Source organism: Mycteria americana, chromosome 2 (genome assembly GCF_035582795.1).
Source record: "Mycteria americana isolate JAX WOST 10 ecotype Jacksonville Zoo and Gardens chromosome 2, USCA_MyAme_1.0, whole genome shotgun sequence".
Taxonomy (NCBI): Eukaryota; Metazoa; Chordata; class Aves; order Ciconiiformes; family Ciconiidae; genus Mycteria; species Mycteria americana.
In genome coordinates, this window is record NC_134366.1 from 152,531,045 (window position 1) to 152,553,179 (window position 22,135).

Genomic DNA, 22,135 nt, shown 5'->3' on the forward strand with positions numbered 1-22,135 from the left:
TAATGACAAGCCCATACAATTTTTCACTTCCAGAAAACTAACAAAGCTGGAGCAAGCGATTTACCTTCTGTGTTGGAGACAGTTAGCTAAGGAACAGAAACCAATGCTGAGAATTAGCCATGGAAGTTAGCACTAAGGTGTCAGTTTTTCCTAGATTCAGAATAGGAACTAGTCTAGTAGTTGGTGATAACATTTTATTAGTAGCTACCTTTATCTCCTAGTTCAGCAGTTATGAACAGCTAAGGGTTTAGACTATTAAAAAAATGTAAACGTTACAGAATTTTCCTTTAACTAGTTTCTCTACCACATCTTAAAAGTGAACTAACAGAAGGGCTTAAGTCAAAGGGAGATGAGGTGTATGATTTTAATAAACATTTTTCTTATTAAAATCTTGATATAGTTTAAATATACCATACAGAGGAAAAAAGCTATTTATAAAGCTACATACACATTTCAAGTCAATGACGACAGCATAAATCATTCTAGATTCCCTCTCCACTTATCAGAATGCCTTGTGTGTGTATATATGGTGAGCTACTGTGAGTTATCTGCATAATTTTTGTCTAGCTATACATTACAGGACTTAAAAAAATGTTTAAGCTATATACAGAAATATATATACATATAACATATATTTATATGTTATACATACACATACACTTATATACATATACACACAATACATATATATATATACACACAGTACTTTACATTTATATATGGCCTTTCATCCAAGGGCCTTGGATACTTTTTAATACATCAAGTCTCACAAAGCTTTGTGAGGGAGGGAGCTTTATTTTACAGACTGTAGATTTGATGCCTATTCTAAACAGTTTCTTTTGTTGCTTTCTACTAACTTTACACATTTCAGTTAGAGGCATTTTTGGTAATGGAAATAATTACACCAGTTAGAAATCCAGGCATAAGGTAGATGTTGCTTTGTACCTTTGTAACTATCCTCCTTAGTATATGAGAACCGCCATACCAGTATAAATTTTCTCTATACTAATACACCTATATCTAGACTTGTGTAGCTGTACTGCTTTTTATTTTTAATTGATACTAGCATAGTAAAATCTGATACAGTTCTGAACTTAAGATATGCTGGAGGTCACAACAGGAAATCCAGAATAGACTCCAATCCCTGTACATTGAAACTATCCTTTTCTAGGACAATTGATTTAGGAAGTATTAGTACATGCAGAAATAATTCTACATCTGTTTACTTGATTTATCTGCAGTTTAACTACACAAGCCTGAAACAGTCAGTCTTATTTAGAAAACAGGATTTTCAGCATCAATCTGGCAACTGGTGATCAGAATTTCTGATCTCAACTGTCCTCCATACCTCTAGCAACTAAATAAATGATGAAAACAGAGGCTTTTTTGAAAATCACAGCTGTAGGTAACTTCTGGTCATCCTCAACTAGCTGACAGAAAGGAAAACCCAGTGGAGCTCTGGAAAGCTGAATTCCACTCAGATTTTGACGGAACATTAGTTTAGCTCTTCCCAACAAAAGGAAGAAAAAAAAAATCACTAACATGGACTCATGGGGTTGGAGAAGCAAGAAAGAGGGAGAACATCACCACCACAAAAAGCTCTTTAACCTTCAATACTTCAGTCTGCTAAGCTTTCAGAAGTTTGTTTTGACACAGAAAAAGTAGCTCCTTCCTTTATTAATCACTTCCTAACTCTCAAAAATCTCTCAAGCATTAGGGAAAACAAGTCCTTGGTTATGGTCAAAGACTGCCCTCCCCAAAAGCAACCAACCACTTCAAAAGTGAACATACAGTAGAACCCACTACAATGCAGTTTGAGAATTTCATTCTAACCTAATTACCTTGAGATTTTTCAGAACAAGCCACTTTCCCTTCAAACAAATACTGTGAAAAGAAGGGGTTGCCTGGCCTGTTTCACTCAGGATTCTCTGCTAACTGTAAAATGTGGGCTGAATGTCTTCTGCAGGTCAATTTTTCAGTTACAAAATTCAGATTTTTAATGAACAACTATGTTTAGTGTATGCTGTTAGCTGAAGTATAAATGGCTAAATAAATAAAAACTATTGTTTCTTCAGTATGACTTGGTATTTTGTCTGTAATTTCTTTATTAAAAAACTGTAACAAGATACTTAAAAAAAGGCTAGATACAAAAGAAGTTAAGCTGCTCACGAACATTAAAGTTTTCCAAAATGTATCTTCAATAATCATGATCTTATAAACATTTTACAGTTACCAGAAAGTGCCCAGGCTGAGTTTACATAGTTAGATAATGTAGTACAAGTGTCGGGTTAGAACTGGTAGTGGAACAATCTCCTGACTGTCTGTTCACTGAAACAGGGATACAAAAATGTTGATTGTGAACTATGAAATACTGTGCATTGGCCTCATATGTACAAAAAAAACCCCCCACTAAACATACAGATTACATGCAAAATATTAGTGATGGTATCTGATGCGCCAGAGTTCAATGCAATCAGAACAAAAATTGCAATGAAAGTGGTTTCATAAGTGAACGATCCCAACTCCGGGATCTGAGCTGTCAGGAACTTTTTACAAGTTCAATATACATGATACACAACTGCAGCCAACCACAAATTAAACACCATAAAAAAGTTAAAATAAAACACAGAACATACTTAATTTTTTATTTCGAAATTCCCTACTCCCTCTATACAAGAACCTTTGCTGAAACACTTTCCACAAAGGCAGCAGTGAATTTTCAGAACATTTTACATATTTTCCCTCAGCAAAAAGATAAATCACAGTGTAAATTATATTGTTCTGCTGTCATCTTTGGCTGGGGTTAGGCAAAGGAGTTATTGACTAGCAAACTTGCCAGTGCTCCTTAGGCCTTTACGTTACAAATTTAGTACAGGAATGTTTGCATTGAAATCTTTAAAGTACCACCAGGGGTATGACAGCATTAACTTTCATAAACTTTTATAGACAAATGGAAAAATCTACAAAACTTAGCTAGTAATATTACACAGCAATACACACTTTTTATACTCTACACAAAACCAAAATTCTTGGTCTTAATGGCGAGTAACAATTTCTGTTTCAAAATCTGCTTAGAGGAATAGAGTGGGACATAAAGGCGAGAAATGCAAGTGTTTGCTGTAGGAAGATGTTGGTCATCTGGTGGTCTTATTGTGATTGATGGCATGGGCTGGAATCCCTCCTCACTGGCAGGCAATGATGGACTTGAGGTCCAAAAGTAAACCTGAAAAAAGAAGACGACATTTAAAATTTTGCTGTATAAGGCTAAAATTCATATTGCCTACATGTTGCGTAGGGATAGGTTAAAGAAGAACTGCACAGTCACAGCAAGTTTGATCATACTACGTTCTGTTCAATATGCCAACTAAACTCAGTGGTCATGCTACGTGCTTTTGTAGTAGCTTCCTTCACTTCCTTTCCTCAACTGCTCATTATATTATATACTTCTGTTAAAACTGATAAAAGCAACACTCAAAATGATCCCCTATCAACAAATCCTCAGTAAATGAAGGTGTCCCCAAATCCATCGGGGAAGATGGTGACTGCTATAAATACAAAATGCATCGGAGATCTCTCACAGTCAGTGACTACAGAATATAGTACTTGTACAGACAAAAGGCAGCAACAGAGAATATTTGGTTTATTGCCTCAAATGTGAAACACTGCCTTGCAGAGCAGAGTCACTACCAAAGTGTAACCATAGATATTCCTTAACAAATGTGTGCTAGATTTTCTGCTTATCGGATTAGTCCTTGTTTCCTTTTAGCAAACTGTAAAGGAAAGATAGTACCTTAGGTAGCAGGAAGTTAAAAGCAAATAGTTTTAAGAAGCGTACAATGAATACAATGTACAGGCAAGTTTTCCAAAATGAAACTCCCTGAACAGTATCTTGTTATTTTATGCTTCTCATCATCTATTCCTAAAGGGCTTTGAGAAGGAGATAGTATCATTATTGACATCTTACAGAGAGGACACAGGTGTTGCCCTCAGGATACACAGAAGTCAGGAGAGCAGATGATCCAGGAAGAGAACTCAACCTCAAAACCCTACTAGCCCACAACACAGCTGACTAATCACAGTTACTCAGCTTAAGAAGGACTGTGCACAGGCTGTAACTGTGCTTCCATAAGAGACCTGTGAATATGGATTAAGGACACACCATGCTTACTTTCAGTTGCAAGAAGGTCTAGGATTCACACCTGATGTTTCCAGAACTGAAAGTCTAATCAAACCCTACTACCTTGCTCTGCTACCTTAACTCTTCACATACAAAGTCTCTGCAGGTAGACACAGTTAAAAACAGTAATGATGCCAGAGTTATTCCAGTTCTTCTGCACATTTCCACTGGGAATGGACAACTTACTAGATCTTGTCTTTCTGTCATACTCATCTTCTCAACTATGGACCAAAACCAACGCTTGAATTGCAAAAGCTTCTCAGCATTTTCTCCTGTGTGAAATAAAAAAGATATATAATTCAGCCGGTACACTGGACAATAAATATTAAGAGATCTCTTTTACATGTACTGCAAGTTGGATCTCAGCTACAATCTCATTCATAAAGTCCTGGTATTAGAGACACTAGTAATTTCAAAACTAATACACATACTTTTGAATGTAAACGCTAACCTGACATATCTCAGTACAGCTCCCACCCCCTCCCTCCCAAAAAGCCTAACAACAGCTAAATATAGTTTAAAAATTATGTACAAAATATTAGACTGCATCCATCACATTTATAGTTCTAAAGTTAGGTCAGAACTTTCAGAAGGAAAGATATGCTACCTATAATACAATCCTTTTATTTAACATCAAGTGACAGCAAAGTCAGAAAATGTGCTCCCCCCCACCCCACCCCCACCAATTGAAGGTAAATATTTTCAAAGCTATGTAAAAAGCACAGTAATAATTTTATTAGGACTTTCAGTGACTTATTAACTGATGTCAAATTTGAAGAGGTAGTTTAAGTTTAATGCTGGTAACTCTACTCCATACAGAACAGTGTTAAGTTATCCCTGCAACTCTGTTTCTGAATTAGTAAGTTATTTCATACCTGACTCATCATTGAAAGAGGTAAAGCTGATTAGCATTTGCACATTTACTTCACCACAGCCATTTACCAAAAGTCTGAAATCTTCTGCTGTCAAATCTTCTAATGAATTCTTTGGAAGCACATCCAGGAGACCCTTCCTCATTGCCTTAAGTGAAAACCACAAGATTCACATTATAGCCATATCACTTTCAGATTGACTTTAAATCTGTTACTGAAAAGTTCCATGTGAAATCCCCTATTAACTCAAAATTCATTATTCTCCTAGCTGTTCTTCTCTTTCAAAGCTTTACCATCCGAGATGCAAATTTTCTGAAAAAAAGAACTGCACCAATCTGTTAAACTCTCCCTACTATTGCAGAAGAAAGCAGTAATGCTTTGAACTAATATTTCACCAGGAGCAGAAGCAAATGCACTCTCTAACGCTAAAAAGTTCAGGTATTTTGCTGAGCTACGCTGAATCTGATGAGAATTACGAAAAATGCATCTTGCGTGTTACTTTTACTTTGCTTCCTCAGACACTTGCCAACTCTGCTTTAAAAATGTTATACACACATATATTTTATATAAATAAGTAATATCCTGAAAAGATTGGAAATTCCATTTTCAAAAGGGAAAAATATTAACAAATTTGTTTTAGTAAATTCCAAAATGAATACAAATGTTACGGTTTTCAACTCTTAAAATAAACACGAGTCAAACTACTAATATAGGCAGACACGGAGATCAAGTAGCTTAATTCCAGCAACATGTTCTTTCTGTGAGAATTTTGTACCTAAACTGCACAGAGGTAATCTAGCAGTCTAGTAGCATATCTCAGAAGTGCAGCAGGAAACCACAGTCAGCAGAAATGACCAAGTTTAGATGTAGTATCATATGACAGAGAGTAAGTGGTTCTAAGTACTGGACCTTCATTAACTGTTTACAAAAATATATTACTCCATAACTTTTATTTAAAAAGGGCTTCAAAAACCAAATTATTTTAAATATAGTTTTATAAGCAATTGTTAGGTTTCTTGCCAGGCTAGTACAATAAGAACAAAGTTGTATGTTTCATAACTGATTTTTCCTTTTAAAACAAGGACACAAGTCAGAAGTTCAACGTGATTTATATAAATATTTTGAAATTTCTTTTTAGTCTTTGTTTATAAGGGTAAACAAATCAAAGGTGGCAGATTGTTAGAACAAAGTAGCTGCTAAAGCAAAAATTCCAAGAGGATACATGCCATTTGAGCTCAAGAAATGAACATATATGCTTTACCAATGAGATCAAGTTTAAAAGAAATTATCTTTCATTCTGTAAAAAAAGAGAAATTGCTCAAAGTACTCAGTCTTCACAGTACTGCATAAACAGCTATACAATTACAAAAAAAATAGAAAATTAAATATTTTTAATCAAGCTGTCAAGACTTCAAAAAACCCTGATTAGCAATAACATAATGAGGAAAAGAATTAAGTGACTGAAATCTTACAGATTTTTTTTTTTCTTTTTTTTTAAAAACACTCCAGCAAAGACTTACATGTAGAGGCTGTTCCGCTACTACCAACATTCGGTGTTCTGCGTATTTCCGGACATACTCATATACATTCTGAGGAGTGACTGGTATATTTACACCATTGGAAATAAGTTCAACCTATGGCAAAGTAACAAGGACCATTTAAAAAGGGGAATAAAATAAGCGGGGGGGTGAGGGTGGTGGTGTGAGATTATTACAACAGCCACAGTATGTTGCACAGTGATTTACTACTTAATATCCCTCTAAAAACAAGCAAAATTTACTACTACAGGTTAGCTTTAAAGATTCCCTAGGATTGACTATGCTATTCAGGCTTTGTGGTAGGCTCTACATCACCTTCAAGGAAAAAAACCACACTTCAATGTCTAAGGAGAACACTGTATTTGAATCTAGGAAGGGTATAAAACGTTATCTCTGCCCTCTGAGAAGAACATGGATTACATGTACACTACAACATGCCTAAGCTGTCAAATTCTGAAACTTAGAGACACAGGTTTAGCTGTGCTTACCTGCCCTCCACCCTCCTCCTTACACAGATCTATTGCAAAGGCTAAGTCCATTGCTGCAAACACTGCATCAGCATCTGTACTCTGGGAAGCGAGGATAAGTTGCCGAAGGCTTTCATACATAACCGGATCAAAAAAAGCAAAGTCATGCCAGTTCACCTATAAAAAAAGATAGATGTTTGAAACATACCAGTTGTTTAAGAATCTATTCAAAATTAAGTGATCTGTGCCTAATGTATGCGCTAGCATACAGCAGTGCATAACCCGTGTAACAAAGCATATGAATACTTGGAAATAAATGCAAACTCCTATTTTCAGCATGCTTTTGAAGGTACACTAGAATACTCAACTGAAGTGCATTAGCAGAACATAAAGACAGACCTGTAAAGCCTTTCCTGCTATGAAGGGCATAGAGGTTATAAAGAAAATGTATAGGTTTTTTTTAGAACAAATTCTTCTACCTATCACCTAGATCAACAGAGATTTGATGGAGGTTGACTGAAGTTGGAAACAATTTGCATCAGTGCCCCGAAATGCTGAAAGTTCCCCTCCACTTAAACACATACATACTGCTGCTATATTTACACTTTTAAATGACTGATGGCCCAGTAGGTGCATACCACAGTTTCCAACAATTCAAATACCAGTGTCTACTTCTTGCTGTTTTCTATAGTTCCTTCCTTCTTTGTTATCAGCCTGGAGAGAAGTCATCTACTAACTAAATTAAACGAAACCTAACTAAAATATTCTTTGATGTATCCAACATTTAACTGGAAGGAATACATATTCAAGAAGAAAAACCTGAAGAAAAGAATTAGAAGGGAATCTCTCTTGGAAGATATTAGGCAATATTTGGAGGCATATCTTTCTGCCATTAACCCTTTTTCATTAAAGATCATATGCACGTTGGATAACTGATTACGTGATCAATGGTTTTTAAGGAAAGACCAGCAGAAACAAACCTTGGTTTAAGTTTGTTGCATCAGACAGAAGTTACAATGCTATTGACTAATCCATGAAATGTGCAGTACATAATTAGTGTTTATTGGGGTGGGGAAGCATTTTTGACAAAAGTTTAGGTAATTATTGCTCTGAATTAAATTATACCTACATCTGAGACAAATTTTAATTACAATTCAATTCAGTGAGTTCTCTCAAATATCGAGGAAAATGCTTTTCGGTAAGCTGAGATGCTATTGCCTAGGACTGTCTAACACTATCTCTTCGAGTCTTCAGTCTCAGGAAGAGAAAAAGGGGACACAGTAAGCTGTTTCAGAAGAGAGTCAAAGGCTAACCTATTACAAATCATTCCATCTTAGTCAAATACCTGACTTCTAGTACATCTACTCAGTTCAAAATCTAGGAAATTAAAAAATTAATACTCCTCAAATTAAATGTAAAGGCATCCTTACAGTTCCAACATCAACTCTGCTAGTCAATACATGCACATTAGGGAGAAAAAAGCAGTTTTTAAAGATGAAATTTTATGTAATTAAAGGAAATACGAATTTCTATGTTCAACTTACCTTTCTGCCAAGAAGAACTTTGATTACGTGTCTATTTAATGTGATGGGACATAGTTCATTCTGCAACAAGCACAATCCTAGGATCCTGAAAATAAATGTTTGGGTTTTGTTTTGGTACGACAGAAATTACATTGGAGATCTTTCAGCAAACTCACATTAAAAAAGTCAAAATACTCTAAGAATCAAGCTGCAGCTAGCTTTCCAGCCCTATTAATCCCCAAAAGAAAATCATGGACATATTTAATTTCAAAAAGTATTTCCTGCAGTATGAAACTTTCAGATTGTAGAAAAAGATAAAAATAAAAATTAACAGGAAAAGAAACCTCAAGTTGATGTGTGCAAATTCCCCACTATTTAGCTCCAGGTGAGAAATACAAAGCACAAAAATAATAAAGTAAGTTTTGCAGCTTGGATCATTGGTACTCTCCCTGGTATTTTCTATATTTGTCGTTTACATTTTTTCAGACTAGAACATTAATAGTAGCATACCTGCCAATGTTTCTGAAACAATTCAGCCTTGCTTCTGTGTTTTTACCAGGTCTTGGTGTATAAAAACCTCGTTTTCCAGGTTGGTAGAAAAGTGGTGCATTATCATCCCCATCATCTGTATCATCTAATTCCATATCTACTACGCTGCGGCTGGAACCATGTCGCTTTCTATTTTCCTGTTTTGAAAGTCAGAAAGCAATTAACAAACTTACTTCTAGTGGCACACATCAACAATCTATTTGCTACTAGACCCAAAGATTCAAGTTCCATTGGTTAAGAATTTCCATGATATTTCCTAATGGTAACATTTTATACTTTTGAGTACTTACTGCTTAATCTTTTCAAAAGAAAAAAAGAAAGAAAGAAGAAAAAAAAAAAAAAAGATAACTCCACAAGATAATTGTACAGAACTTTGTCTTGCATGATAAGGGAAGGATCCAGTTGCTTAAATTTTTAAAATCAATCTTAAGTAAATTTAATTTGTGCAACAGTTTGTTACCTGCACTTTATCCGAAGAGTCTAGCAATCCAAGATCCAATATACTGTCAGCACCATTCTCCCTTGACAAGGAAAAAGAAAAAAAAAAAAGAAAAAAAAAAAGGGGGCAGATTTAATTTCACAATAAGGAATTGTCATATTCTGAAACCAGACAGATTAGATTAAACCAAAGACAACAAGTCACTTGTCCAAAGAAAAATATCTAGGACAAAGCAAGGAATAAGTTGCATGTATCAGAGTTAGATGTAGCACAGTACAAGTGCTTTGGCCACAAAATCAGTTTTAATTTCTTATTTAAATCCTTGATACTTTACCTGCCATGTGCAATAATGAGTTCCATTGCTTCATCAACTCTTGCTCTAAGGGAATCTTCACTAGCTAGTAACAGAAGCAGCTGAGCAGGGGATAATTCCAACAACATTCCTGTGATTTTACTTGCAAATGCCTGGGGATAAGGAATGATATTTCTTACTATTCTCCTCCAGTTCTCTCATTTTCAAATACCGTTTTATGAAAGTTTTAGTATTTTAAATATAGAATGCATTACAAGATACCTTCTAAGCTAATGACAAATTACAGAAACAAAATCTTAAGAAAATGCCAAAGAATATAAAAACAGCCCTACATGTTCCAATATTTTCAGTGATGTTAACCAATAATGGACAAGGAAATTAATTTTTAAGTTAAAAGACGACCAGAACAATGTATCATTAAGTGTATTAGATAGATAAGTCTTACTGGTTGCATTGCTTGCACTCGAGGGTAGAGCCTTTCTCCAAGGGCTTGTCTGTGTGCTGGAAGAGGGTCAGGGTCATCGCTAGGATTTCCTTCTGATGCCGGTCTAAAAGGCCGTGTGTCAATGGAAAGTTGTCTTCTAAAGTCCCTTAAGAAAATTAGAGCAGTTTGTACTCATTTCAGAGGAAATATGCAAAAATCCTCTGGAGCAGTATCATTTGCACACAGATTCAAAATAGCATTAGCTTTTATGCTGGAACAGTAGTGTTGCTCATAGCTGCTTGGAGAGAATGATTCAGAAAGAGAGAATCAAAACGAACCAGAGATTTCAGTACTACTAGTATTTTGGATACAGCAGTCAGACATGCCACCAACGGCAATGTTGTTTCTAAACCACCTCACAATTTTATTCTAGTACACAACTTTTTATTATTGTTTTAGCAGGAGAGATTGATGGCATATGGTTGAGACATAATCTATCAATACTAAAGTAACCATAATTATTCTTTAAAGAATTAAAGTACATACTGAATTTCAAGAAATTGCCCTGTAATTGCTCCTGAAAGCGAAAAAGACAGACACTTTTAATTTGAGGAAGTAAAATCTTTCCTGAAGATAACCAAGGCAATTATTCTATTTGACAAAGCATCTCCAACAAATTAAAAATATATCACTTACCTATCCCTATCTCTCCGAGAACCAGCTCGTAAGCCACTACTTCTCCGCATTTCTCTCTCTCGCTCCCTTTCCCGATCTCTCTCCCCCCTATTTCGCAATCTCTGCATCAGACCTGAAGGGGAAAAAAACCTCATAAGCTTAAACATCTTTATATTTCTCTCTCCTACCTAAGTTTCAGTGTAAGGAGGACACAGTTTTGGAAGATAGCTTGAAAGACATCAATGAGACAGAACCACTTCACTTAAAGTAGTGATTGGGGTTCAGCCAAACTTAAGAAAGGAACCTGAAGTATTTGTACCAACTTAGAAATGCCAAAATACTTCAAGAATTTGTATATACTTTCAAAAACATTAAAATGTATTTGTGACAAGCCAGATGGAGCAGTCATATTAAAACGTATAAACTTTTACTAGCCAAAATCTTGACAATTATTACCTACTGGAGAGAAAGATGCTCAAAAAAGCTGAGAGCATCTAAACCAGACTCTTGTTTCGAGAAAAACAAGAGCTTCCTGTTTCTGAAAGCAGAAAAAAAAAGCCATTTCCTTGCCTCAGAGAAGTAACATGCATAATTTTCACAGTTCCTGTGCTGAGCTAACAAGAGAAATCTCTGAGACAATGCCAAATATGTCAATATAAAAAAGCATTCAAGGCTGTTATGAATGTTATCTGTAGATTAACTGCTGTGCACCACTTACTTGTATGAGTACCCTTGTTGGCATTCTGAATACAATCCAGATTTGGTAGTTTCTCGTTTGACAGAAAAGCCTGTGCAATAGCAGTATAAAAGCTTCGTGCTACACCGCTGCCTTCTCCTGGCTCATCCTTAAAAGTAACTTTTACTCTGTGTACAGCCATCGGAGTGGTAGCACACCTGCGACCAAAATGATTGTTGAGCTGCCTCATGGTCTGCTGAATTAGAAGATCTCTGTCTCGATCAACCTAGTAAAAAACACAAAAAAGTTTTATTTACTTTACCAATCATCATACCGAGAGAATTTCAGCTTCACAAGAAGTTTCTGGACACTTCTGCATAAACTCAGAAAATACCAATTAGACTGTGAAAAACTACAGAGTAATCACAACACAGCTCACAAAGTAAGATTTAAGACACCTGCTTGCAGACTCAGAAATACAACTTCTCCTATCAAGTTACTGCAATATGCAATAATTCAACTTTTAATGAAAACAAAATCAGAAGATAAACTAACATTTTTTACCTCCAACGTTAAATCCCTGGATTGCTGGTTTCTAAGTTTTTCCATCTCCCTGCGGAATTTTGATTCCTTTACTTCAAAGCCACCTAATTCAGTCAAGATCTTAAAATAAAAACAAAACACAAAACAAAACAAAAAAAAAAAACAAAATCAGAACAATGAGGGAGGTTCACAATTTAGTTGTAAGAGGGATTGTCCTTATGCTGGGAAATACGTACCGATCCAGGCTCTGCTCCAACATCTTCCATGAATACTCTACCAAACAACTCCAAAGAAAGGCGCCAACGTCCCAGCAACATGTCATGAGATATAACCATGCCCATGAAGCTACACTGTGGCCTGACAGGAGGAGGGAAAAAATGACAGATAAACAAAATAAAGTTGAATTTCAGACACATTTTGTGTACTTATGCTTTTTCTTACCCTCTGCTTTCAAATAAGTTCTTTATTTCTGATAAACAACAACACAGTTGTTGTACAACACAGAAAGTTTGTGGACAAAAGCACATGAAGCTGCTTGGTTTCAGCTGAAACACAAGTCTCGCTTCCAAAGAGAAATTACTCTCAAAGCATATAACTTCACTGCTACATGGTATTCACTGTTATTGGTCTCCCTTCAATCAAGACCTTAATTTTTTTAAAAAAGCTGTACTTCAAAGTGAGGGCAGTTCAATCCCTTAACTGCATAAAGTGTGGTCAGTATCACCAGACACAGGTGGCAAGCTGTCAATTCCAATTTTTAAACTTAGCTACCCAGGACATCATAGTAGGTCTGCAGCAGGAAGTCAGGTAGTAAAGGACTTTACTACAGTTTGCGCAGACCTCTCTGAAGATTGTTCAACTGTTCATTTTAGCTATCAAACACAAACTACAAATTCAAACTAAAGTAAGCTACCCATTTTAATTTAAAAAGACTTTTAAGAGTCCCAAATATCCTTTTATCAGTTCATCAGTAATATTTCATAGAGTAATTTTTAACTCAAACTACCTGAAAGATGTGAGAGGTGGCCCTTCACTTTCTGTCAATCCTATCTCTGCCAACAAGCTGCTTTTCAGTTGTGCTGCAAGATCATGAGCTGAAGGCCCTGGCTTTGAAGTCTCAGATTCTTCTGTAGGCACGTTTTGTTCCTCCCCTTCCTTCTTTTGCCGATTTTGCATGCTCATAACATTTTTTAAGTTGGCTGCATAAGACATTTTAGTTGGAAGAACCTAAACAAGGAGAAGTAAAATTTCATTGCACTTTCAAAGCAGTCTGGAAGGCTTTTTCAGGATATACATATACATATATACACGCACACACACATATACACGCGCGCACACACACACACACGTATATATAAAAGTGAGCACTGTAATTGACCTGTTAAAACACAATAACCTCAATTATTTCAACAAATACAAAACACCATTTTCCCACTTTAAGTTTGCATTTCATACGCTTGCCATTTAATGCTCACCCTGTAGGCAAGTGAAATCTACTGGGCTATAGGGAGATTTAATTCTTTTTATCACAAAAAAATTATATAATTGGCATCTCAAAATTAACTCGGGATTGTACTGCAGCCTTTAAAAATATTGCCTGAAATCTGCTATAAATCAGTAATCATAGAAGTTCCTACATTTAAAAAAATTAAGCATAGTTTTCATTAAGAGTCCCATTTTCATACTTACTGGGTTTTTAAATTATCATTCTGAAAGCTACTTAAAATTTCTTTCTGAAAACATTAAAGTGTCTTTTTAAGACATGAAGGTAGTAGCCTAAATTACCCTATTACTTAAAATAATAAAACCTTTAAATCTACCTCAAGGCAGTTTCTATCCACTGTAACTTCCATTAAGCATTTCCCGCTGTTGGCAGAAGATGAATATAGACCCTGACTTGGTCGGCCAAACAGATCTTCTTTGCGAGCGTTTGGCTGAAAATTAACAAAAGCATTCTGGGTAAATAATATACTTCAGTTAGAAATGAAAAAGCAAACTGGAGTTTTCTTCCAGAACACCATCTCTGATGTCACCTGTAATAGATGGGGCTGGTCTGCCAGGGGGATGGCCTCTGCCAGAGGAACCTCAAAAGGATTGGGTGGAATGCAGCCGAGGAACGTCATAGAGTCCGATCGCCTGAAAAATGGATGGTTTTGGCCAGTCTCTGCTGGGAGGGAGTCATCATCTTTGTCGTTGAGTGTAGCACCTAAATATCAGAGAAGATTTCAATTCAATTTTCACAGTTATAAAAGCAAAGGATTTAAAATACCAAAAATTAATACGCTCCCTTCTTAGCTATCTGACTAGAGGAGCAAATTTCATACTTCTATAGGATGCTTCCACAAATCCCGTATTTTTATTAAGTTGCTTAGTCATCACTTTTATTCTTTTTACTGTAACTAACTTTACTGAACATGCACTCCTACACTATATGTACTTAGTATAGAGTATACAGTCTACCATTTTCAGCAGCAGTTTCATCAGATCAAAAAAATCAGTTTAACTCTGATTCAAATTTTAAATTCTGTCCTTGTGTAGAATGATAAGTAAGGGTATAAATTCTGCAACTTAGAGAGAAAGGACACAAAAAGAGGGCCCCGAAATGAGAACAGGCAATGGCAGAAGACATTTGGTAAAGCAACAACGGTAAGAAAATCTTACTAAAACCCAACTTTAATGTAACGTATACAAGTAGCAAAATTTATTCAAAGTCTCAGCTAGCTAAAGGGGAAAAAACACTAAGAAACTGTCACATTTTGGCATACTAAAGAAGTGTTTCTGTATACTAACTTTGATTGGTGTCATCATCGTTTTCATGTTCTGAATCTTCATTGTCAAGACCCAGTTCCAAAAGTTCCCGAGTTCTTAAAAAAAAAAAAGAAAAAAAAAAAAAGAAAAAAAAAAAAAGAAAAAAAAGAAAAAAAAGAAAAAAAAAAAAAAAAAGAAGAGTCAATCCTCTTGAAGAAAACATTAGGCAAAACATTTACATCTGTAGCAATCAATAAAAGCAAGAGTATAACCACTAAGTGTACTCGAGAGCTATATATAACAAGAACAAACTCAGTCTAAAATCAAAGTACTGTAGAGGACTTTTCATTACATACTCACTCACTACATTACTCGCACAATTACCCTTATAGCCATTGGGCCACCTACAAAGTTTGATCTAAAAGTTAAAGCTTCAGACACTGATGGGTATGCTTGTTTTTAAAGACTATGTCAATATAAAAACCCCAGGAATCCTGCATTAGTGGAAGAAATATTTAAGTGAATACTATTCTAAAATTTACTGGTGTCAAATATACTTAGTCTTATAAAAATAATGTCACTGATCACATTTCAGAACGTAAGTCTGCAAGCTGCATATTAAAGAAATAGATTTCACTATTATAAAAAGGATCAAGAACTTTGATTAGTATTAATTTCTGGCAGTTTGTGCATTGTGAAATATTTTCTGAAACTAGATGAAGACTAGTTTCAGAATGAAATAAAATTTCATTTCATACAGGCTACTAAAATGTCATCTAACAGAAGCAACTGACTTTGAATTTGAACCACTCACCTTTAACTGAAAAGGTCTAGGCCTTCATAGTTTTATAAGCATTTCATGGGAATTTTGCAATTATTTGATGAACAGTTATTTGACAGATTTCAATATGTGAATTTTTGGGGACAAAGCAGATTCCAGAAGTATGTTATTGCTTGGAAAAGGCTTAAAGCCACAGTTCTAACTACTCAAGTCAGCCAGCACAAAAACTCAATCAGTTACTGTATTAAATCATCTCTACTTGTGAGGAAACTACTGTTGGCAACAACATCCTCTGGTATACATGTAAGCTATCATGTTAAATGTGAGGAGCACATTGCGTTTTTCAGCTGAGAAATTGTCCTGAGTATATCTTTTAGAGGCACTGCCATGGAGTTAAAATCAAACTCAAGTTTCAGTGGTAAGAAAACCTTTTACAGCAATCAGCATAAAAAGATTGGAACAGGATACTGCAACAGACTTACCAATCAAACATACGTACATTATATACCATTGTATATATTCTTTTTATACTATGCATGTTCCTACACACACACACACAGAGGTATATAGAAATATGTATATATTTATATGAGTTGCTGAGTAACAACGCCAATGACTGAAACAAAAGGGCATACTCCACTTCTGCAAAAGTTTTTGTTTCTGCAAGTCAGCCTCAATACCTTTTCCGTTCCAGCTGAGGAGTATCCAATGTTGTCTGTTGATTCATTGCTTTAATCCAATAAATAAGGGCTTGAAAAACGTATGCTACGTGCTTTAGAGAACAGACATCTAGAACAGGAAGAACATCTGAGTGCTCATCATTGTGAGAACGCATCAAAGACAGTGCATAGTTCAGGAAATCACCACGTGCTGACATCATTCCCTGACGGGCACTGAGTAAAGTAGCACGTCTAGTGAAAGAAAAGGATTGAATACAGAGAGATTAGGCATCGCAGTAGATTGCATCCTTTACATATTAGTCTCTATATTTGACATATGGATTTTTTGAAACTCAAAAAAACCCCCACAAAAAACAGTGTGATAAAAACAGTAACAATCATAGTTTTATGCTTTGCTATAAGCAGCTCAGGTACAGTATATTATAAACAGTTAATACTTGAGATGAATCTAGTATGTCAGAATAAACCAAATAGTAGCAACAACACAGGAAGCCAACTTAAATCAACATAGTAACTACACTGCTGCATTACAAAATTAGATTCCTAAAATGTCAGTGAACAAGAAGATTTGACTGTAAAACTGGTAATTCATATCGCATGCTGTAATCAAACTGTTTTCATACCTTCTTCCCTCAAGTGTTCTTAAGCTAGCTTCCTCACGGGCTGTCATCCTTTCCCTTCTGGCTGAGTTCTGAGAAGCATGGAGAGGATGATTTGGATGCCCAGGATCACCAGCAGATGCTAATGCAGAACCATAACGCAGTTGAGCTTCAGTAGAGTCCATGATACTAACCATCCAATTCCAAGTAGGAATAAGCTTTTCTTCTACGTAATTCTATAGAAAATGAGATTTAATGAGTTTTGCAAACAATAGAACTAGATGACAAGAATGCAATCTCAACATAAGCCTCTACCATGGCTTTTACAGTTACACCTGATTCCCTACAAACAAAGAGGCTGTAAAACCACATTCAAGAATGACGAATTAATGGTTTCCAAAAGCTCTGTTGAAACTGCTGATTTACCGTAGTGGTATGCAGCTCCCATCACTTAATACCTTAGTGCCTGTGAAGCATTCTCACCATCTCTCTCGCCCTTTTGGGCACCTCTTCTGCTCCTCACCTTATGACCACCCAGCATCCCCCAGATGTGCACATCTTGGGGATTTTGGTCCTGCATATTTCCCCCAGTGTTTGATCCCAGAATATCTTTGTAATGTTCCTCTTCCAAATCAGAAGCCTTTTTCTTCCATCACAATGTGAAAATAGAGCCATACAAATACTTTGTGGCTCAATTACAAGTAAATATATTGTCATCTGGTTTTCACATCCCAGCACACAGGACTACTAACAGAAAACAGCATCACTTGATTTGTTGGGCTCCCCAAAGCAGCAGTATTATTCTGACAGTTGATTTTTGTACTAAATTCAGGACAGATGATTTCACTCTATACACTATGCCCATATGCAAGTTGATACATACTTTTTGAACCCACTGAAGTTCTTCCTGTGTTGTTAGTATCTGAAACTTCTTTCTATACATGCCAGATACCAGTCTTCCCTTTCACATATTTTCTTTAAAGATGCATTTTACATATACTTTCAAAAGCCAACAGTCAAGAACACTGTACCAAAAAACATGCACATAACAGGGAAAGGATGATCACGTCCCTGAAAGAAGGGACAACAAACAGTACATTTACCTGTACAAATCTTTTATCTCATTTAATTATTTGGCCCTTACTAACTTTCTTCTTTTATAGACTCAACAGTTTACGTCAAAAAGAATAGGGCAAAAGATCTCTAGTAGAGATCACTAGTATCTCCAAACCAGTCAATCCTGACTTAACTATTAATTAGATACCAGTCAGACTTGGTTCGGGAGGGGGAAAAAAAAAATCAACTGAAATTCCTTTTTTGAAAGAATATACGTATATGAAATATGAACAATTTAATGGAATTAGTAACTACAGCTAGTTCAGCCTACACTATCTCTCATATGAGGAGAGGCTGAGAGAGCTGGGACAGTTTTGACTCAACAAACTCACTCAGGAGGATCTTATCAGTGTATATAATCTTACCAGTGTATATAAATACCTGGTAAAAAGGTATAAAGTATACAGAGCCAGACTCTTCTCAGTGCTATCCAGTGAATGGACAAGAGGCAATAGGCACAAATTGAAATACCTGGAAAGTCCATTTAAACTCAGGAAAAAACTTCTTTACTATGAGACTTGTCAAACACTTAACAGGTTGCCCAGAGCAGTTGTGGAGTCTCCACCCTTGGAGATATTAAAAACCTAACTGTCCTAAGCACATTCCTGAGCAGCCTTCTCCTGTTGACGGTGCAGGGAATTTGGACTAGAGAATCTTCAGAGGTCACTTTCAACCTCAACAATTCTATGATTTTACCTAAAAAACCCAACTGTATCGAAATTATGTTTCTCTACAGAGATTTGGATGTTCTTACCTGCAAGTTAACTGCATCTTGATAAGTCAGCTTCACTGCAGCTGGGATCTGGGAGTATACTAAATGATTGTACTTGGGAATCAGACCCATCAGATCAGATATCTGCCGTATCACAATACTGTATGCTCTTGCTAAACTGCTTGCAGATGTTAAATAGCTGCTTGCATTGCTGGCTTCCAGTGCTGCAGCTGCTGCTGCAGCACTCGTACTGATGGTACCACTCCGACGTAGGTTTGATGGATCAATGTAAATCAAGCCCGCTGAACTTGCTAAACATAAAAGAAGGTATGACGTTAATGAATTTATTTAACCTTTGCTACGCATTTTCTGTATTGACTGATATCATGCACATTTCTAGAAATAAAGTTGTAAATACTACTGACATCACAACTGTAACTAGCAAAAAATTACTAGCTACTGTAAGCATACTCATATCTTAAGAACTACAACAGATCCTTCCTTTTTTTAAATTCAAAACCAGAACTGGAACAGTCAAGATAGGTCAGCACTGTCCTTCTAAGACAAATAGGTAAGATTTCATCCTTAAGAGAACAAACAAAAACAGAGGAAGAAACAAAGCCAGAGTTAACGGACATTCATGCATGCATTTTACTCAGACTTGCCTGCTGGGGCTGATGTACTAGAAGGAGCAGTGCTAGTAGTCCTCTGGTTTTGGGTATTACGTACAGCCCATTGCATGGAACGGGGAGCTTGGGCAGCACCATTGGCATGAGAGCTATTTGTGGTTCGTTCCAGAGGCTCATCAAGCATGAAGGTCTCCTGCTCTATGTCATCACTCTGACTGCTGCTGCTATCAGAGTCACTGGAATCATTTGATTGAGAGTCATCTTCAGAAAAAAATGCTGGAACACTGCTAGCTCCTGTTGAGGAAAATAAGCAATAAACAGTGACTGACAACTGCACATCTGTGCACGTATACACATCAGCGTTGTAAACTCTTTCCATGAGAAGAAACTACACATACTAAAAAGGTTCAAGTACCACTACTGAAAATCCTTAATAAATTATCCTTATAACATACTGCTAGTTTTCCATAGGTTTCATGAAAAAGCAGTAAGATTACTTACGTTTCAAAAGATAAATTAAGAAATAATTGAATTCAAAAATTCTTCACTGATTCTGCCCCCAGGCAATGAATTATAAAAATTATGCTTCCAAACTGGACAGTAGAGCAGTTGCTTTCAAAAAGCCTTAAAATGACTGGTCAGGTTTTGTGTTTTGTTTTAAACCATATCTAACTTCCACACTAAAAATGAGTGAAAACATTTCATTTCACTTCACAAGAGTGCAAGGTAATCTCTGGCTAACACATGCAGAAGCTCCATAAGAGCAAAAAGATAGGCCACATCTTAGCACATCTCCTTGTCCAAAAAGTCTGCATAGTACCTTACAATTACAGGCAAAGGAAAAGCAAAGGAAAAACAAGATTACAAGGGAAGGGTATTTGTTAAAAATGTCATAACCAGGTAACTCTTGCTCTCCCAATCTAGTTGTGAAGTAACTAATTTCTCCAGTATACCTCTGGAGTGCTGGATGCAGTCCAGATCCAAAGGCAAAGAATAATATTTTTTTAGGTGAAGCCAGTTCTGCCCTTGTTAAAGTCATATTCAATCACTAACACATTTCTTTTTCCTGTACAACTTAACCCTAATATCTAAATATAAACAGCTAGATTAAACACAAGATGATGTGGCATACCTGCTTCTGACCCAGCAGTAGCTGCAGTGACAACACTTCTGCGCCCACTAGCATTGTCCTGATTACTGTGGTTACTCTCACTGTCACTTTCTGTTTCAGCAGCAGCTAGCAAATCCAACTCCATATCGCTGCCTATAAAAACAACATACAAAACATCTCATGTTTAGAAAGAGAAAAAATAGAATGCCTGTAGTGTCTCATATAAGACACATTAAACAAAACCCAAAGCCTCTTACTATAGAAGAAGTTAATGGATATGCAGGGAGAGGTCATAAAAGCAGTGCAAACATGCAGCAATACTCAGAGCGTATTTTCTTATTTTCCAGCAATTAGCAACCCCTGGCCCTCTCACTCTGTACTGCACATATACATTCAACACACACGCACTGAAAATTAAGACTTAAAGGATTCAGAATTAGTCACTCAAGCCACAGACTCCACAACTCTTCATGCACATGTATTAGGAGAATTAACCATATGCTGTTTCAAACAAATATCTAAGGAACACCTGAAAACTTAAAACAAAAAAATCTAATTAAAAAATACAGGTTCTATTCAAGTTTAAGTTTTGAGAATTAAATGTTCTGAATACTCAGCAAGTGAATAAACAGATTTCCTGTACTGTAAATAGGTTGACTGGAAACACAAGGCACAGACAGAAAGAGAAGAAGATAATTTTTTTTTTTTTTAAATCATAGCTTTGGGCCATGTAGTTCCAAACTAATACAAGACAAATCACATTAATGCACGAATTTTCATACCTAATGGATTCATTTTTGTCTACAAAATATTGAACTGTAATTTAGTATTTTGTGATTGGTTTGAAAACTAGCTCACCATGATTCAGATCCCCCTTTGAGAACACATCTACCATAACCACTATTCTATCATTAGCCATACAAGTGCTAGGCTATTTTTTTAGTTCAAGTAGTTTATGTCAACAACATTTTACAGTAGAAAATACAAAAGGCAAAATAGATATTGTTAACCAAGCATATAACAACATTTGGGGTTTGGGGTTTTTTTTATTCTTTGGTACCTTAATATTTTCTCCTCGTGCAGAAAGAGAAAAATAAAAATGTTCATGTACTTGCCTACTAGGAGTTATCTATAATTTTACTCATCTCCTTTCGTAAGATGCATAGTCTGAAACCCTTCGATTCTCTCTACTCATGCAAGTCTCCCAAATTGTTATCACTGGTGACTCCAAAGATGCCTTTTGGTTTTGATGCACGGTTTGCTCATCCAAGCAGTAATGTGCATGATGTACATTATACATACCATCTTCATCGTGCTCATCATGCTGTCCTTCTGCTTCAGCATTTTCTTCACCATGTTCTTCCTGTTCATCATGATGGTCTTCTTCACCAGCTACCCCCTCAACCACCTCAACCTGGAAAGAGCATTGTAATTTTATGCTAGAATATCTTCCATATCAGGGATACGTATTTTCAAAAACTCAGTGCAAAATTTGATTTAAAAACTAAGAAAAAAACCACATTTAAGAAAGATGACGTCACAATTGAATTGACGTGAACAGAA

At 36.0% G+C, this 22,135-nt stretch overlaps 1 protein-coding gene across 4 annotated transcripts in view; it reads right to left on the bottom strand.

Annotated features, from left to right (window-relative positions):
* Window positions 1–367: 367 nt before the first annotated feature.
* Window positions 368–22,135, bottom strand: part of UBR5 (ubiquitin protein ligase E3 component n-recognin 5) — a 95,643-nt gene continuing 73,875 nt past the window's right edge. The window contains exons 36-59 of one of the 4 annotated variants that reach the window (XM_075495072.1): window positions 21,875–21,986; window positions 20,594–20,725; window positions 19,494–19,755; window positions 18,875–19,139; window positions 17,029–17,240; window positions 16,406–16,636; window positions 14,987–15,060; window positions 14,230–14,402; window positions 14,017–14,130; window positions 13,203–13,423; window positions 12,433–12,553; window positions 12,218–12,316; window positions 11,696–11,939; window positions 10,999–11,110; window positions 10,324–10,468; window positions 9,900–10,030; window positions 9,587–9,647; window positions 9,088–9,263; window positions 8,599–8,683; window positions 7,076–7,231; window positions 6,570–6,683; window positions 5,053–5,197; window positions 4,364–4,449; window positions 368–3,223 (exon numbers count right to left, since the gene is read on the bottom strand). In XM_075495072.1, coding sequence (XP_075351187.1) covers window positions 3,011–3,223; window positions 4,364–4,449; window positions 5,053–5,197; window positions 6,570–6,683; window positions 7,076–7,231; window positions 8,599–8,683; window positions 9,088–9,263; window positions 9,587–9,647; window positions 9,900–10,030; window positions 10,324–10,468; window positions 10,999–11,110; window positions 11,696–11,939; window positions 12,218–12,316; window positions 12,433–12,553; window positions 13,203–13,423; window positions 14,017–14,130; window positions 14,230–14,402; window positions 14,987–15,060; window positions 16,406–16,636; window positions 17,029–17,240; window positions 18,875–19,139; window positions 19,494–19,755; window positions 20,594–20,725; window positions 21,875–21,986 — 3,684 coding nt within the window. In that variant the 3' untranslated portion in view covers window positions 368–3,010. Of the gene's footprint in view, window positions 3,224–4,363; window positions 4,450–5,052; window positions 5,198–6,569; window positions 6,684–7,075; window positions 7,232–8,598; window positions 8,684–9,087; window positions 9,264–9,586; window positions 9,648–9,899; window positions 10,031–10,323; window positions 10,469–10,998; window positions 11,111–11,695; window positions 11,940–12,217; window positions 12,317–12,432; window positions 12,554–13,202; window positions 13,424–14,016; window positions 14,152–14,229; window positions 14,403–14,986; window positions 15,061–16,405; window positions 16,637–17,028; window positions 17,241–18,874; window positions 19,140–19,493; window positions 19,756–20,593; window positions 20,726–21,874; window positions 21,987–22,135 lie in introns of all 4 variants that reach the window. The other 3 variants (XM_075495068.1, XM_075495071.1, XM_075495069.1) reach the window with 3 other exon arrangements.